Source organism: Phalacrocorax aristotelis, chromosome 1 (assembly GCF_949628215.1).
Source record: "Phalacrocorax aristotelis chromosome 1, bGulAri2.1, whole genome shotgun sequence".
NCBI lineage: Eukaryota > Metazoa > Chordata > Aves > Suliformes > Phalacrocoracidae > Phalacrocorax > Phalacrocorax aristotelis.
The window spans coordinates 95,684,457-95,703,024 of record NC_134276.1 but is presented as its reverse complement, the minus strand read 5'-3'; the positions used below and the strand labels follow the sequence as shown (position 1 = coordinate 95,703,024).

The following is an 18,568-nucleotide window of genomic DNA, read 5'->3' as shown; positions in this document are numbered from 1 at the left end:
GAACAGTATTCACTCTGTCAGAGTAACAGAGATGGGAAATGCTCCAGAAGAAGGGATTTTATTTAAGCACACTATTTAAATTATTAGATACAGGGATATTACTGAGTCTGATTCTCTTTTTAATATTTAATTCCATCAGATGTATATTTTGAATAATCCCAAAGAATCTTTATACTATTCCAGGGTATATGCTCTTTCTGATTCAGTATTATTGTTTAATAACAATTACACTAACTTCAAACAATTTAACTTTGGTATGATCCAGTCAACACAGAGCTTCATGGTTTTTTATAATATTTCTTTAAGAATTGGGTATTGAATGCCTTCCTGAGAAAGTGAGAAAGTCTGCCAAAACTGAACTTTCGAAGTGTTTCACTAGAGGTTTTGTCATTCATATCCTAGATGTGAACTAGATTAATTTGAAATTCAGATGAAGGATTGTTGCATTCACATTCAGTAAGCTACTAAGTGTGATAATTTTTCCACTGATGAGTGGAAAAAGAATTGTGATGAGTCCTTTTTTATAATTTCACTATCAGCAGTTCAGGTCCTGCAGAATTATTTGGAGCATTTAATGTGGCTGAAGGACTTACTCTTGAGAGTACTGAAAGTTTCTGTAAACTTTGGGCTCTCTCCTGTACCACTGCCAGGTGAGCGTCTGTTACACAGAAGAGAGGCCAAAGGGAATCATAGCAACAAAGCTTTTCAGGATGCTTCTCCTTGGTTCAGGCTTGTTTGTGTGACCTTTTTTCAGGTAGTTTTCCATAAATATATTTTAGTTTAGGAAATGTTTGCCAGTTGCTAGTTTTCCAAGTAAGATGAATTGTATTAGGTACAGTATTTAGAGAAGGATACTTGCACAAATTATTTAAATCATAGAGCAGAAAGAAATAAATGAAGTAAATGGTCTTGTCATATTTTATTATATATGAAAAACATCTGAGTAATAATAAACCATGGAAATTTTTTTTTTTTTGAGAACTGCTAGAGAGTTGGGTTGGCTTGAGCTACTCAAGTCAGAAATTATCATCCAAAAAGAGCCTCCTAGGCTGCTTCTAATCCTGAAGATAATTAATTCGTTCACTGCCTCCTCCCTATTGAGCTTTTGTAGTGTCTTAGAGCCATGTTGTAGCATGCCATTCCCATCCCAGGTTCAGCAGGTCAGTTTATGACTTGCCTGAGCTAAGTAGTTATACGTTTCATGATCTGACATTGTAGGTAGTCACACCAACTATTTCATTCAAGCTAAAGTCAAGGTTGCATACAGAAAATGCATATTGTAACTATGGCAAATCAGAGAAATGAAAAAATACAGCAGTCTGACAGATAAAATTAAGACTATATCCAGAAGCCAAACTGTATTAGGCAATCATCAAATAAAATACTGCTCGGATATCTCTGTTGAACGTTTCCAGCTGGCTAGTTGCAGGTGACTTTCTTTTCAATGGGTGGGTTTTTGCAGTGTCCTTGTAAGGGACTGATATTTTCCCCATGTACTTTATAGGGTGCCTGGACATCTCATGCTGGTGCATTGACTGTACTCTGAAAGACAGATTCGTAATCTTTGGCAGCTAGTACATAGCTACCAAAGTCCTTTTCTGAATCTAGCAAAAAAACTTATGTTAATGTTGTTTCATATGTCTGCCTTCATATGAATATTAGTACTGTCTTACAATTATCTCAATTCGTAAAAACATGTTTGAGGTGACTGTGTGTTTGGTTAACTCCATAGGTACGCTACATGTAGGGGATGAAATCCGAGAAATAAACGGAATCAGTGTGGCAAATCAAACTGTAGAACAACTACAAAAAATGCTTGTAAGTGCCTGAAATCTTTCTCGTGTTCTTTGTAAAAGTGCCTGTCTTAATTTGACAAAACTTCCATGTAATTACACTGTGACTTCCTATTTTCCTTCTATTCTTGATAGCCTACATGTACATGTAACACAAAGTCTTCCTGTTTTCAGCTGTTCAAGCCTTCTACAGGCTCTTCCCTGGCTTTTAGTAGTAGCTTTTTTGCACACTACACCCAGGAATGGTGGAAGGCACCTCCACGTGTCATTTTATTTATTCCATTTAGTTGCACAGAAGAGATCATTGACACTCAACCAAACCTGACAGATGTATGTCTGACCAGCTCTTAAAAACACTTGAGTAATGGAGGTTCCCTGAACTCTCTGGACAGTTGACATTAGTGTATCTCTCTTCTATATTTCAGAAAGTTTTTTCTAATGTCTGAGTTTCCATTGTTGAAATGCAGGAGTTTCTTCTCTTGTCTCTGGTAGGCATATCAGAAAAAATACCTCTTTCCTCCTATTACTCATCCCAAGTTAGACTATTTTAAATCTCCAATCTACACTAAGTGTAGTCACTGAGTATACTATGAGATAAAAGAAACTTTTCTTGCCTTTTGGTATAATTGCTACACAAATACAAAGACAATAAATCATAGAACCATTCAGGTTGGAATTAACCTCCAATCTCCTGTACAAAGGAAGGTCAACCTTGAGTTCAGCCCAGGTTGCTTAGGGCTTTGCCTAGTTAAGCAAATATCCAAGGACAGAGATTTGACCAGACAGGTGCCTCTTTGGGCAACCGGTTCCAACACTTAATTATGATCATAGGGAAACGTGTTCCTTATATGTAGCTGGAATATTCCATCTTCAATTTATAACTATTGTAGTTCATGGTTATTGATGTTACAAAGGAAAAAAAATATTTTGAGCTCAGACAGTCTGGCTTTTTGCAGGAAAACTCCATCTTGGGCCTAGCTAGTAGAGTCAGTTTGATATTCTATAACACTTGCAAATTTTTCTGCATGCAACCCTGATCTTGGGATCCTGGATGATACCACTAATTCTTTTCTTCTGTTCAGAACTATATATCTTAAGTGAGTCCAGGCAAATAGCTTTTTTTTTTTGGCTCACAATAAGCCAGCCAAAGAGAGAAAAACTCCAAGATCACTTGAAGTGATCTGCTTACCTTTCTGCCCAGATCGAGTCCCGCAGTTGTCAGCCTTGTGGTGGCACTTACATTCAAACTGTCATTTAAGAAAATACAGTGGAGCAAATATGTTGCCACTATCTGCTGCTATTCTGCAGTTACTACTTGTAGTAAATGCAAACTAGCAGATCCCATGTTCTGTTCTGATGATAGACTATTTCTTACATTTCTACCTTTGGTAGAGTAATGTGCAGCTTTCCAGAAACTGTGAATATGCTTTTGCTACTTAACATGTATGAAAAGGAAGAAGATGCCACGTTAGTAGCAAAGACCATGTGGATCACAAGAATATAGCTACAAAGAAAAGATTGATGCGTAAGAAACCTCCACATCTGTGAATTCCTCACCTTAAAATACAGCTGTAGGTTCTAGGCATTCAAAAGCTGGTCAGGCGAACAAACTAGTAATGTATGTTTATCTTTTAGATTGATGAAAGACAATCTAAATATTTGTTTCTAAGTGAAATGACAAATAAGCCACAGTATTTTAGCTTTTCTGAATGTTTACTTTAGGAAAACATACTGCTGCTCTCAAACTATGGTGCTTTCCTTTCAAGCGCTACTGATTTGGCGATTTTATTTTCAGCGTCTTAGTCTTTAAACAAGTGCTTCTCTTTTTGCAGAGAGAAATGCGTGGAAGTATCACCTTTAAGATTGTGCCAAGTTATCGCACGCAATCTTCATCCTGTGAGGTAATGAATTTAATGAACCATCCCATTTCTTCCTTAGTCCTGTAACTAACTGCCTGCTGATGGCTGAATGTTACTGCTTTCTGGGAAATTGTTTCTGCCTGTCCTGTTAGATCACGCACACCAATTTTACAACAAAGATAACGGAACACGAGTAGGTCCCGCCTACCTACCTACTCAGCCCTGCCTTCATATTCATCTCATCAGCACCTTAACTAACTCTTTACAGCCTATTGACAAAAAAATAGGAAAGGGGATCCTCAGCTCATGCATTTAGGAAGACCCTTTAAAAACAAATTACAAGTTAAACTCATTCTCCAGGAAGTCTATTAAAGTTCCTAAGCTGAGGAGCAATCCTCCTTTTTGTAGGCATTAAACATTATTTTACTGCTTTGGGCTGTTAAGGGTTAATTGAAGAATCTGTTTCTGTATAACCCTGTTGAGGTAAATTTGTGATGGATGTCTGTAACAGTTACATGTGGCTTAATATTATGTTTCCATGAAAAAATGGTATTTGTCATTACAGAAGAAAAACAGATTTGGAGTTAGTTCTTGTTGAACTGGAAATTTGGTATTATGGTTTTTGCACAGTAACATGTAATTCCCTCATGCTCACAAAGTTATGTTCCAGATTGCAACTGAAGGGAATTAAACTCTAGAAAATGGCTACTTGAGAGATACTGTTCCAATTTAAGCATACAGCTGGCATATGAACTATGTAGATGATGCCAGTCTTTCTGTGCCACATGCTTAACTGCGCAAACAGTTCCCAAATTAGAATTCCAAGAGTGAAATCACAATCCCTGTTGAAGTCAAGTGCCTTATCTTAATTAGAACTGTGATTTCACCCTAATTGTTTTTGTGTCTCAGCAGATGCTAGAACACACAGGAACTGCTATTGTGATTGTCAGAACAATCTGTTTGAAAGAAAAAAATTACTGCTTTTTGGTTGCCCTCCATACTGTTAACAAAAGTCAACAAGAACTAAAAGGTTTTAGAGGTAGAAGGTTTGACAAGTTTTTACCTATGAGGCCAATTTTCTTAAAAGGTATAAATATGAAAGCAAAAGATTTTCATGAAATGCAAAGGCTTTAAAAAAATAACTCAAATAGAAATTCTAGTGTGTGCTGACAAATTTATGTTTTGCCTTCTGTCCTGTAAATAGCAGTAATAATAAAAGATATCTCACTTCCCAGTATTAAAATACAGAAATTGTTGAAACTGTATACCTGCTGGGAAGATTATTATTTGGAGAAAATAATTCAGCATCATCTGTAAATTAATACCATTAGGTATCATTTTAGTAGTAGCAGGTCATCTCTTCCTTAGCTTTGTGTCCTTAGATTCTTCATGAAGGTTCTTATTTCATGGAAGAGAGGAAAATGGACTCATAACTTCCTTTGGAAAAAACAGCAAAACTAGAAATGTGTGAACAAAGACAGAGGGGAAAAAAAAGGCATATCTATTTATCCCACTTTGTGGCATTTAGCATTCATTTAATCAGAGGTGGCTGAGTTTGTTCCATGCGCTCAGCCACACTGTGACTTTGGCTAGATTTTCAACTGTTACAAAAAGCCAACATTTTTAAATCAGCCTATTAAAGCATCAGTAGTCCTTTGTAGAGAGATAATTTTTCTTCACAGAATTTTTAAGGGTTCTGATTCAGATAATGAATCAAACCCTTAACCATTGATAAAGGCTTATCACTGTTGAATGATTTTACTAAGACACAAAAAGCTTGCTTTTAGCGCTCTCCAGCAGGATAAATTCAGAGATATTGGGTCTTCAGTAGTATAATGTTACTAGTTAAGGTTATCTTTTGGTCTGTCCGTCCCCGCCCTTCAGTCATGGACTGGTGCTCAGCTAGTATAGTATTACCAGAAAAGGAATATAAAACAGAATCAATAACTGGGTTTTTTTGAGACTCCTACCATGATCACATCATTGGATTACAAAATATCTTGTTAATCTTGAATAAGGAAAACTAAATATTAGTAGAATCAGAGGTGATCTGACTTAGAATCTGTCTATATGCCTTTATATACAAAGGTGAGGGGCGTGCAGTATGTTTTTTTTAAATAACTGAGATTTGCATTTCACTTGCCACATTTTTCTTCTTTTGTAGGCTTTTAAGAGAAGTGTTGTAGTGGTGTTTTCTAAATATTAAGCCACTTCTGCATATTTAGGGAAGTCTCGTCCCTATAGTATATAATGGTACTTCAGTGTCTCTGGGCAGTTTCCAAAATCTCAGCTGAATAATTTCATGTTTCTTAGAGATTTGTGGCTTTTCCTGCACCCATGCCTTCCATTCAGTTACCAGGCCTTCTATTTCATGGATTAGACTTGAAAACGGGATACTTACGAATTCCCATGCATAAAAATTTGATCAGCTGATCTACTCTGAGATGATGACCTGTTTAGTCATTGGTGTGGCAAATGGCCTAGTTACTCAGCTATCTAGATAACACAGTGGCCAGGATGTTGTGTTTTCTGCTTCAGATAACCAGGAAATTACAGACATACGCAAATATGAACTTAAGTAATTATTGCAACACACTCTTCTTATGGCTGATGACTGTGTATGCTGTTTATATGTTTCAGCTTTATCGAACTGAGCAAGCATTTTGCTCTAGCTATATATGCATTCTTACTTTGTACTGCCAAAACACCCCCCAGTAACTTTTTATAGTGTCAGATAGGTGAGAATGGTAAGGGAAGTACTTTTTTTAAAAACAAAAAAAACTGTCCTTGTAATCATCCATTATGTTTCAGATTGTTTTCGTGAAACACTTAAGTTGTTTCACTAGGAAGAAAAGCCTGTGTGTGTGTGTGTGTGTGTGTATATATATATTTTAGAAATCTGGTGGTAATCACCATGGATTTTCTCCTTTAGTCTTGCCATGTTTCCATTAGTGGTCAGACTATAAGACTTTTTATAGTCTTAAACCTTTTTTACAACTGTATTTAAAATATTGCCAGAAAGGTTCCTTGAGCAAGGCTAAAATTGAAATGTATTTTCAGGTTTTTGGAAAGTCTCCTTCATTTTTTTTTTTTGTGGATCTGGCAACAGTTTCATTAATCTAGCTGTTCTTGGCAGTATCTGATTTGATCAGGCCATATCTAATAGACATAACTGACTTCTGCTGTAGGTTTGCATCACAAAGGGAGTTATTTATCATTAATAATCCACACCTAAGAACAAGGAATCAACAGGAAACTAGTTTTGCCATCATTCGGAAATAATTGTGATTGTTTCCTCTTAAGGATTCAGCTGCAGTGCTTGAACTGAAGAGCAACGATCCAAAAATTGCCATTTTGTTATCTGGCTTGGGGCTAGACAAGATTGGTAGGTCTAGATGGTCAAGTTATACTGAAATATTATGATAACACTTCTACACTGCTCAGAATCATTGGGTCCTCCAAGTGTTTTTCTGCTCTTATCCCAAGGAGAACTAGGGCTTTTTCTGATTTACTGGAGAAACAAACTCACAACCAAAACTGAAATTTTCCAGTCCAGTTCTAAGCAGCCCTAGCATTCTACAGGAATCTCTCTACTCATTGATTTGTCTCATTAGACTGTGCACAATACGGTTTTTCTCTTAACTTTTGAGTCTGACATTTTTGGAAAGGAAGACCAGATCCCTAGGAAATTAAGCACCTAAATGCCTTTGAAATTGTGGCTGAACTGCCTAATTCTTTAAAAATTGTACATATGCCTCTTGATTAGTTTGATAGATTAATTTCTTACAGTCAGTACTGAAATCACCAATAGCACTGAAAATGTGTATTTTCCTCAGTATGTTATGTTGAACTTCTGCTTTGAGTAATACGCTCTCTTCAGTTCAGAGTTGTTGGAGGAATACAAATCAAAACATTCTCAAACCAAGAAAATTTCCTTCAAAGGGAGAAGTCTTCAAGACAGTCTGGAAATAGTGGCATTCTCCAAGTTACTCTAAACTTGTTTGTCTCCAAATGGCTCAGGTGCTTGCATCACTTTCCAAAGCTTCCCCTTGCAAAAACATCACTGACTAGCAGATATAATAAACTAGGTTTACCAAAAAAAAAAAAAAAAATAAAAAAAAAAAAGAGAGAGAGAAAATACAGTAAAATTAGTGTTTTACGTCTTCTTGAAAGTGAGAAATTGGCAGAGACAGAATTGCAAAGAAAGCAGAAAATCTCTTTATAAAAGAAGGAAGTCACTGCTTTTTTGGAGAACAGTACCTCCTAGCTTCTCTCTGATAAAGGTGATGCTGACAATTCCGTACACACAAAAAAAGGAATAACAGTTCCTTTAGGCTTTCCTTTTTTCTATTTTTTTTTCAGTAATGAATAGTTTATTTGGTCTCATTTGAACATTTTAAACTTGTTATGCTGGAGGGGTTTTGTAAATAGAATTAGAGCTGATTTCCCCCAGTCCATTACATGTTGCAAACAGCTGTGGGAGCTAAATGAGCCTTTTGTTCTTATGTATGTAGCAGAAGTATACAGACATGCATACTTTGAACCTCAATGACTTTACAGCCATAATATTGTCAGATCTGTCGTCAACTGTGTTAAAAAGAAAGCAAGCCTCTAGACAGCTACGCATGGAACTTTCTGTGAAATCATATCTAATGAGTCCACAAAAAGTGCAGAAGTTCTAGTTGAGTTTGTTACACATCGAGTGTACAGGCAGCAAAGAGCAATAAAGTATCACCCATCATTTTAACTTTTCTTGATGCTTTTAAATAGCTATGAGTGCTATCACATAACTGGTATAAGTTCAAGAGTATTCGTAGAGGACCTTTACCTGATTAATATTGTTGCATGAGCAGTTTAGCTCCAATCTTGGATTTTAATCTGTTCACAAAGGGCATTTGTATTGCTAAGATGTGACAGGGATAAAATTGTTTTCTTTGAAAAGTATTTTAGCCATTTTTTCCTGCTATCCTTGACGTTATGCAAAATTACCAGACATTCCTAAATTGACCTTTGACATGGAGTAATATACTCCAAATGGGGGTAAAGCGGATTGGTTTTTTTCACAATGTATGATTGAATTATTTTATTTCCTGAAGAGATGCCTCAATTATCTGATCCTAAGGAATTAAGTACTATAGAATCAAAATGGTATATGAAGAAGATTGTTCTAAAAGTGACTTTCTTGCCTCTGCAAAACCCAGTCAGAAATTCCTATTATAATTCCTGTAGAATTTCCCAGTATGCACCCTGCATCTGCTGTCTCCCTGCTGAAGTGTAGGGCCACACTGGTAGTCTGAGTTAAGCGAGGTGGCATTTTTAAAGTGATATATTCTGGCGAAGTTTAATGTTTTTAAGCCTATAAGAATGTTGGAGGGGGAAAAAAACGCAGTATGCTGTAAAATGGATAAGGAGGGAGGAGAGAGCATCCAGCTTTTTTCTCATGTGTTAGCCTCAGTGTCTTTGAGACACTGCAGAGAGATGCACCTTACAGAGTAGAAACTGATCGACACTGACCTCCACCACACGGCTGAAAAAAAGATTTAGAAGTGTTTATAAAATGGAATATATGCCTCATTCTATTCCAAGTATTATTCAGCATATTACTTTCAGGTAATTGCCTTTAACAAAGACACCAGTATGACTAATGGCCTTTAGCATTGTCAGCCACATGAGATCTAAGAGGTCCCAGATACTCAGTAATGGAAAAGCTGTTTGATTGCTAGGCAATATAAGAATAGTTATTATCTAGGATACATGAAAGTGTCAAACCTGAATCTTAAACTATGAAAAAGTTTTCAGGTTTATGGAGTTTGTAGTGTGGAAGCTTTCACAGACAAAGCAGCTAAGCAAATGGTTATAAGGCTGTGGATGTAACTGTTCTTTTAAATATATCTGTGTTCCTGTGACGGTGTTGTGTTGTTAATGAACCTTGTGTCTTATTTCAGAGAGATTCCCCCTCTACATCCAGACAGTCCCCAGCTAATGGCCATAGCAGCACTAACAATTCTGTTTCGGTAAGACTTCCAGTTCCACACAGAGAAAGTGTGAAAGTTTTGTTGGTGCTCATCTGCCATTACTGTTATACTTATCGTGTGGTCAGTGGAAAATTTTGTCCTGCTGGTAGAACCAAGGTTGTTACATATGTAACTTCCCATTTTCTGTTTTTAAGGGTTTTTTTCCAACGTATTATTCTCATTAAAAGCCATATAGTGAATTAAATGTTAATAACTGTAATGTGACACTTCAGTCATCCTTAAATCATTGTTAGTAGTTTCCTCAAAACTAAGCAAGGTTTAAAGTGGAAGTTTTGTTTCCATCCTGAACTTTGGAAGCAGTGTTTGAAGAAAGAATAACTCTGCAGTTGGTATTTCAAGACATTTTAGACTCTTTTAAGTTTTGTGTTTTGAGAGACCTCTGGAACATGTGCTGGTTTCCGCTATCTGAGTTAACGAATTGGTGTGCCCTCTGCTGTTGTGGTACGTGCACATACTTTGTGAAATATGAGCCTTGCCTGGGTATGAAAAGCAAAAGGAAGTGGCTTTAAACTGCACTACAAACCAAGCTATTATCATCACATCTTTAACACAAAGTACTTCTCTTTCATATGTATTCAGGTGCTGTTGATCTTCTGTTTTTCTAAAGTATATTAATGTTAAAATTTGTGTTGTTCATCATTTGTCATTGTTTGGACCAATGTAGTAACCATACATGCAAGCTCCTTCAGTAAGAGTGCTGTCAATATCATGAGTTCATGGGACTAGCTAAAAAAAAAAACAAAACTGAGCAACTACTCCTTTAACTATTAAAAAAATTACAACTTAGAAATTATTTGCCACAAGGTAAAGTGCTTATTAATTAATACAATGAAAAATAATTGTGGATTAAAAATTTAAAAAATATTTGTGAATTAAATTGAATCTGTTACAGGATTAGTAGTTATCTTACTCCTCAGCACAGTTAACCACATTATACATCTTTAATAATACAATTTTTCATATTTATAATAGTCATTCTCTTTTAAAAACAAGACTAAGTGTTAAGTGGAAAAGGCATTCACATAAAGAGCCTCTTTCACTTGACAGTGCTTTTGTGTTGAAGATGCTGAATTATTTATTAAAAAGCACATTCTCTATCTGCTTAAACTTTTTACCTGCTTTCTTCAGCTTGCTGCTAAACAGCCTGGGTTTGATTTTTCTTTAAGAAAAAGATATTTCTAAACATGGGTCAATGCCTTATTCTTTTGTCTGACTTACCATTTTACTGTAATGTAGTATGAATCACTAACAAATGGTGTTGTATACCCTTAAAAAGTAAAATGAAAATTTCTTCTCCTGGGTTGACTTTATTCTGCAGGACTTGCCATCGACAACACAACCAAAAGGACGACAGGTGAATAGTCATCCTCCATGGGAATTTTTGTAAACTTAGCTGCTAGTGAACATCCTGCTTATCTTTTCCCCCTCATATTCTGTATGTGCTGGACTAAAACATTTAAGCTTGGAAAATTCATTCCATTCTTTTCATTTTTTCCTTTAACTCATTTGTTTGTGGCTAATTCAAAATAGCATTTTTTTCATGTGTCTGTGTGTGAGAGTTACAAAGGCATTGTATATTTAACTGCAGATGTTGTTTTAGTTCAGAATGCATTAATAGACTTACTGTTGTGCAGTGACCTGTGCAGTTTTTCAATTTAAGGGAAAGCTCAAATTTATATTTTAGCTGAAATTGAGACTAGTATGGCAAGTGTCCAATACTCTACTCCAAAACATTGTACTGACAAAGTTCAAAGCTTGAGTTGGTCTATAACTAATCATTAACATGAAGAAAGCTCTTCAAAGAAAAACACTGATTTCTATTAAAAGTTGATAAGTCTGAAGATAACCTCTTAGATGTTCAGTCCTAAGGCCTAGATTGAGCAACCTCCCTTAACTTCATTACCTTGACATTAGTACCTGTCATCATGGCCCAAAGAGAGATCTTACTTCTCCAGAGAATTCCAAGAAAGCCCTTAAGGGCTCTGCGTAGGATTCCCTGTGATTCCCTTTGCAGTTTTAAGGAATTTTTTTTTTTTTACTGCAGCCCCCAAATCAACCTGTACCGTCAAGTGATTTGTGATTCATCTTCAGTAATTGCTCCATTTATATATAGCTCTTCCAGAATCTTCCTCTGAATCTTAACCATGGACTCAACCTCTTACTGTACCAAGGGTTTTAATAATAACTCTTGCAATTCCATTCAAAAGAGTCAATGGACTCCATCATCTTTTTATACTACTGTCTGATTAAGTTGGCTGGAATATCTATTACAAGGCTGGATTGTCCTGACTTCATTTCCCATTTTTAAAGCTTACAGCTATATGGTTCTTTCAACTTTCTGTTGTCTTCAGAAGTTTCCAGCTGCCTGAATGTAGTCCTGAAAAGACTCCATGAAAGACCTTGCAAGCTGTTATGTTAGGTTTTGGTTTTCCTCTCATGAGGTATTTTTCTCAGGAGAAGAGAGTTTGTTCGAGGCAATATCAGAACAATGGCTTTCCTCGTACTCACACCAGCTGGTTTTTTTGAGTCTTTCCCATTGAACCAGCATACTTTTCTGGTAGCTTGTCATCCTTGAAGACAGTAAGGGCTTGGATAACAGATACATTGCTCTCTGTAAGGAAGTCTGTGACATTGCATCAACAGCCAATACATGGTGGATAATGGCTCAAACTGAAGCAGGAACTTGAAAAGCAAGGAAGTTTCTAGATGGTAAATTGCTGGTCATTTTTCTAGATTTATTTTAGATAAGGTTATGGGGAAATAAGGGGTTGATTCAATACTGATTACTTTGTAGAAAGCCAATTTCTAAATAAACGTAGTTAGTTTCAAAATATCCTATTTTCAGGTGATTTAAAGAAGTTGAGTTGCTTGTCTAAACTCACACACTCAGTGCACAGCAGAACAAGGGTCAGATTTAGTGTATTAAAAGTTGAGTTCTATATTTGTATTATCATCTGATGCTCTCACTGTAAACAGATAAAAATGCATCAGGTACAAGATAGTAGTGATTAGCCATTTTAAGTTAATTTATTCATAGGTTGGGTTGCAGACTGGATTACTAAGAAATGAACTTTTTTAAGTGCCATGAATACTGCTAACACTGAATAGTTACAGCTATTTTTGGTGCAGAATTTGAGCAAAGTTGAAAAGTGTTACAATTTAAATGAAGGGTATTACTTTCCAAAGTAATTTTTTTTAAATCTAGCTAATTTTTTGTAAGAAAATCAGCAATAGAGTATACATGCCTGTCTGAGATGCAGAGAATTGCCAGACTCCTCCCAAGTAACTCTATGCGATAGGTGTAACACAAGACTTCCTGTTTAATCTAAAAAAAAAGGTACTAAATTTTCAGTCTAAATACTAAAGATCAGTAATGTAGCCTAGAATTCCTTTACACTGTCCAATAAAATTTACTGTCGTAAAAATTTTTAATACATATCATGGGACTTCAGTTGGGAAGCATAATACAGTTCTAATTGTAAGCTGCTGGCTTTTAGTCTGCAACGATTCATGATAGTTAATATTGATTTGAGGGACTCTATCAGTTTATTACATGTGTTCATTTTTACTGTTTGGGTTTTACAGTATATAGAAGACATTTGCTTTCAAAATAACATTATATGTCTCCATTGTTCGCTTGGAGGTTTTATTTCTGTTTCATTTTCAACTATCACTTACGCTTTTGCCATTTTGTTTCATCCTTTGCCTGTTGTAAACAGCATGTGTAGCTACATGCACAGGTCGAATTTTCACCTGTTACTCTTAATACTGTACCAGTAATAATATCGCAGTGTCTTTTATAAACTCTTTTTTTATAGATATATGTAAGAGCACAATTTGAATATGATCCAGCAAAGGATGACCTCATTCCTTGCAAAGAAGCTGGCATCAGATTCCGAGTTGGTGATATTATCCAAATCATTAGCAAAGATGATCACAACTGGTGGCAGGGTAAACTTGAGAACTCCAAAAATGGTACTGCAGGTCTTATTCCTTCTCCTGAACTTCAAGAATGGTATGACTTAAGTTTTCTACAAAAATGAATTTAGCTTTGGTTTTTTGTCTGTCTTTCATGCTTTTGATTGTTATACAGCTAGTTTTTTGTATAGTTTTTTTCTTTTTCAACAGAAAAGTCTGTATATTGCCTCAGTTTGTGTGGCTTTGATTTTTTTCTCATATATGCGTAGCAGTAAGGGTTGTATGCAATATCGTATGTGTGGTTACATTAGAAAAATAAACACCTGTGTTAGTAAACATTGTTTGTGCTTTCTGATATACCATGGGAAAGTAGGATTGAGGGCTACATATAAATTGTTTGTGTAAGAGGGTCAAATTAATTTCTCATTTAGGTTCTATCATTATTACTGCTTACATGCAAGTGCTGCAGGAATAAGGTGTTAGCAAGATGTCAAGCAGAAAGGTTATTATGGGAGTTTTGGGGGTTTGTCTCCTTTTCATTTCTCATGTGAAAGCCAAAAAGTAGAAAGAAATCAAAGTGCAAAGATTCCTGAATGACAGATTCAATGAACAGCAATGGCACCAAGTACCACAAAAGCAATGCAGAGCCTTTAAACAACCTCTTGCAGAAGCTGTTTAGTAAATATTTTAAATGTATCAGCACAAACTCTGGCAAGCAAGTCCTGGGCCATGAAAGTTGTGGCCATAACTCAAGAAAGTTGACCAATATGGATAATCTAGCCCAAAATGTTTCATATGAGATTTGTTACACAAATGAATTAGAGTGCTGTAAAGGGTTAACAGCATCTGTGCCACCTGGACTGACTAAGGGACGTTTTGCTAGAAGAGAAACAGGTAGGTGAGACATTTCATTCCATCTCAAGAGCTCCCTTGCAAGCCCTGATATAAGGGAGGCACTGGTATGCATTGCAACAGGAACACTTGCAGTACTTCATCCTAAAGATTGACCTCAAAACAGTGCCACAACACAGCACAACCTCCTGTGAAGTAATTTAGACCATAGGTCTTTTCAGACCTCATGCTCTTCCCAGTCTAATCTGCTGCAAAGTGGTCTACAACCATTTTAGTAGCTACGCTTCTTCCCATGCTCACTTGATCTGTGAGCTTTAATGACCTACCACTGAGAAGATATTCTTTATATCAAAATGCCTCTGTATATAAGTGTTTAAGTCATCAAAAAAAAAGGTCTTGAAAAGTTTCACTGTACTCTTACACTATTCAAATGTCGTGTTTTTTCTAATTTCTTCTGTGTGGCTTTTTAGAAATACATTGATTGCAACAAAAAAAATTTTTTGTCCTCCATACGCCAGGCGAGTTGCTTGTATTGCCATGGAGAAGACCAAACAGGAGCAACAGGCCAGCTGTACTTGGTTTGGAAAGAAAAAAAAGCAGTACAAAGACAAATATTTGGCAAAGCACAATGCAGGTATGAAAAAAGAAATGCAAGTATTTTTAAGAGGTTAAATTTTTTACAGTCTAAACCTTGCCATTAATTGTTCAGCTGTCACCATTATATAAACCTGATGAGCTACTTAGGAAAATATAATTAAATTCTAATTATGCTAACATTACTCTGTGTGTTCTTTACTATTTAAACATACAGCTTAATCAGTGAGAGGCAAGCTGCAACAAAATAAATGCATCATAATATATCCTAATAGAGGCTTCTGTTGGTTTGGGTTTTATATTTAATGGAGCACTAGAAACTCAACAGGACATGAATTTCGCACTCTGTATAACTGACCGTGCTCTGCAGAAGACTTTTCAGTAGCATCCTTGTTAATATGGGTGTATAGTTATAGATTATGTATGTTAAAACATCTTGAAAGTGCATTTTTCTTGAAGCATCGCAGCTGGAAGTGGAATAAGAGCCAATGTGTAGTCAGTGTGTTATTTACAATTACCAAATAGAACAAACTGTGGAATTTTTTTGTTTGCAGTGATTTCTGCCTGAATCCTAAGTTTTGGTTTTCTATTTAGACTGCTGAAAAATTTATTTGTTTTAGAAAATTTTGAAAATAGACGTGTAGAGTAAGAGGTCCTTGCTGAGCAAAATTCATTCATTTTAATAGTAAAGAAGTAAAACCCCTTTGTTCATGAGTGGAATTTATTTCTTTTTAATATGAAATACTCAATGTGTTGAAAGTGCTTCTCTTGCTTTTGCATCGATATCCCATACTGTGATGATAAACATGTTGTTGTGGTCTCTTGGGAGACTTGTGGAGATTTTTATTAGAATTAAAAGATATACCTGTCCAAACAGTGTAATGAAAGTATTTTTTATATTGCATTAATTTCTGGGGTTTGTTCAGTTGCATTCTTGCATGCACCAATTAAACAATATAAACCTGTATTTTCACATTTCTCCTTACCTGTGCAATCTGTGTGCAGTATCAGAGCTAATAATTTATCAGTACTACAGAATTTATGTTTTCTTAAAAGTCACTTAAAAGTAAAATCTAAGAAAGTCAAAGAACAGTAATTGTATTTTTTTATGTTTTAACTTTTCCACTTAATTGCAGTAGCACTAAACCATGTTTTACTAATTCTAACCTTAACAAAAACTGTTGAGAATAAACTGGATTTTTATGACCTGAAGTCTTTGACAATACTGAGTTTAAAGTATTATCATTTGCTCCCAGCATGCATTCCCACAGCGTTGCTACTTCCTTCAGTTGTGCCCTTATAACTATGCATGGCCATGCTGTTAACTGGATTAACTGGATTACAACTCAACAAAAAACATTGATTCTTTTTCTTTAGGACAGTTACATGTCTTAATACAGTTCATAGTGCAGCTACATAGTTAGTAATGTCAGTGTGACTAAGCACAGCATGCTACAAAGGAATAAGCAAAGCAAAAAGGATGGCCAGGGAAGAAGGAGCAGCCAATATTTCAGGAGCAAAATGAGCTCAAAGACTTGTATCAATTAAATCCCTGAAAGGAAGGTAATCCTGACTTTCCTATCTTTATGTAGGGTGGACATTTTGAAGAAGGTTGACAGCACTTCAAGTAGCACAATTTGCCTGCCTTGGTGCTTGTCACCATCAGTGCTGTTAGTCAATTCACATCAGAGTACAGTGTTTGCCAAAAATTAGAAAAATGAACATCAAAAATTATCAAAATTATCATAAAAGAAAGTGTTCTTTTCAGAGTACCATCTGACACTTCCCCTTCCCCCTAAGAAGTCACAAAGTTAATGAAAACGCAGGTTGGAATCAAGATTTCTCTTAGAAATCTTTATTGATCTTAGTGTCCTTGAGGTATTAAAGGCGATGCCAGTAATATTCCAGGGAATGACACCAACTGTAGGATATAGATTCACTGAAATGCTGTGGTTCTCACGTGAGTTTGTTAAGTTTAACTAAGGTGGTACTGACTTTACCTTCTCTGAACTGCTCTCTCACGTCGGGTATTGTTAGTCTGAAATATGACAACACTGGCTTTTGCAAGCTTTCAGTGCAACTGAAAGTCTCAGATTAAAAACCAGATATTTTGCTGGATCCAAAATAAGTATAATTAACTTGAAACTGAGAAGTCTAATCCAGATGCCAAAATATTGCTCTTACAAGAAAGTAGAATTTATTTCTCTTATATCTTAGTACAAAATTCAATAAATCATTTAGCAGTGTGTAATCTATTTGGACTTCCCTGTTATTTTTGACGACTTAGAGATAAGACTGAACTGGCATGCTGAGAAATGACCTAGTAAAAGAATTCATAGTCAACTAAGATTTGTGTGGATAGCCAATGATTTGAGAGCTAAGATTTTGGTGTGATGTATTGGGATATTACTGGAACTAGAAATGAAATTACTCTGCAAATCAGATATAGTTTATGAAGTAAAGAGGAGAATATTCCAGTTGCTTTTTATAATTAAAAGCAAATATATTCTCCTTTACAATAAAAATATCATCCCATTCTTTTTTCCTCCATACCTGATGTTAGAGTATTGTGTCCTTCAAAAGACTATTTCATGATCATACATCTTATTGTTGTAAAGTCAGTTTTAGACCGAAGCCCACAGAAAAAAATAAATATCCTTCATTATTAGGTTCACTGATGTTTTTATAAATACTCTAGAGATATACTGCAGTGATATCTAGATATATTTTTTATTTATTTTACTGAAGCATTATTGCAGGACTTCATAAAAGAACACTCTCTAGAATATACTCGAACTATGCTTCATATTATGCATAATGTAGAAAATTGCCAAGCTTTTATAAGATACGTTTATCATTTCTTAATGTTATTTATTTGCCTTGTGTTTAGACTATTGCATGGTAAAGTTTATTTTGTGCATATACTTTTTATTTTACTAATATATTACGAGCCATATCTCAATGACCCCTGTACATTTTTCATGCTGTCTTACTCCCAATGGCCTCTGTGCATGTAAGTAACCTGTCAAGTGACAATGCCTCTTTATTTGCTTCTTACTGTTTCCTTTCAAGAATTTCTTTTCTTTATTAGCTAGTAACACAGAAGCATTAAAGTTCAGTCTTTAAATGTGCCCTGTATTCCTCATATCTTGTGTATATTAAAAAATTAATCCTTTTTCTTTTGCATTTGAAAACCCTACAATCATTAGTTAACTCCATGTAGACTGAGACATATCTCCATGCTGCTAGTTTGTGATGGAGGCATTAATATGTACCATTTCTGTTGTTTGTTCCTGTTGTTTGTGTCTAACATAATGTGGGGTTTTTTCAAGAAGAAAATAAAGGATTGATTTTTTTATTATTATTTAATGGGAAAAGATACTCGCAGGCCTAGACGGTTGGAATGGTAAAACTGTTTGACATGTTGTTGATCTTTAGCCCTTTCTAATATAAATTAATTACTAATTAGTTTATATAGTGTGAAAGTGCAAAAAGGACAGTAGTAAGAATTCCATGT

General features: G+C 35.5%; 1 protein-coding gene across 4 annotated transcripts in view; it reads left to right on the top strand.

Annotated features, from left to right (window-relative positions):
• CASK (calcium/calmodulin dependent serine protein kinase) overlaps nucleotides 1–18,568 on the top strand; it is a 229,042-nt gene that overhangs the window by 194,712 nt on the left and 15,762 nt on the right. Inside the window, exons 16-21 of one of the 4 annotated variants that reach the window (XM_075098315.1) lie at nucleotides 1,733–1,818; nucleotides 3,626–3,694; nucleotides 9,598–9,666; nucleotides 11,006–11,041; nucleotides 13,506–13,702; nucleotides 14,976–15,091. In XM_075098315.1, coding sequence (XP_074954416.1) covers nucleotides 1,733–1,818; nucleotides 3,626–3,694; nucleotides 9,598–9,666; nucleotides 11,006–11,041; nucleotides 13,506–13,702; nucleotides 14,976–15,091 — 573 coding nt within the window. The remainder of the gene's footprint in view (nucleotides 1–1,732; nucleotides 1,819–3,625; nucleotides 3,695–9,597; nucleotides 9,667–11,005; nucleotides 11,042–13,505; nucleotides 13,703–14,975; nucleotides 15,092–18,568) is intronic. The other 3 variants (XM_075098326.1, XM_075098319.1, XM_075098335.1) reach the window with 3 other exon arrangements.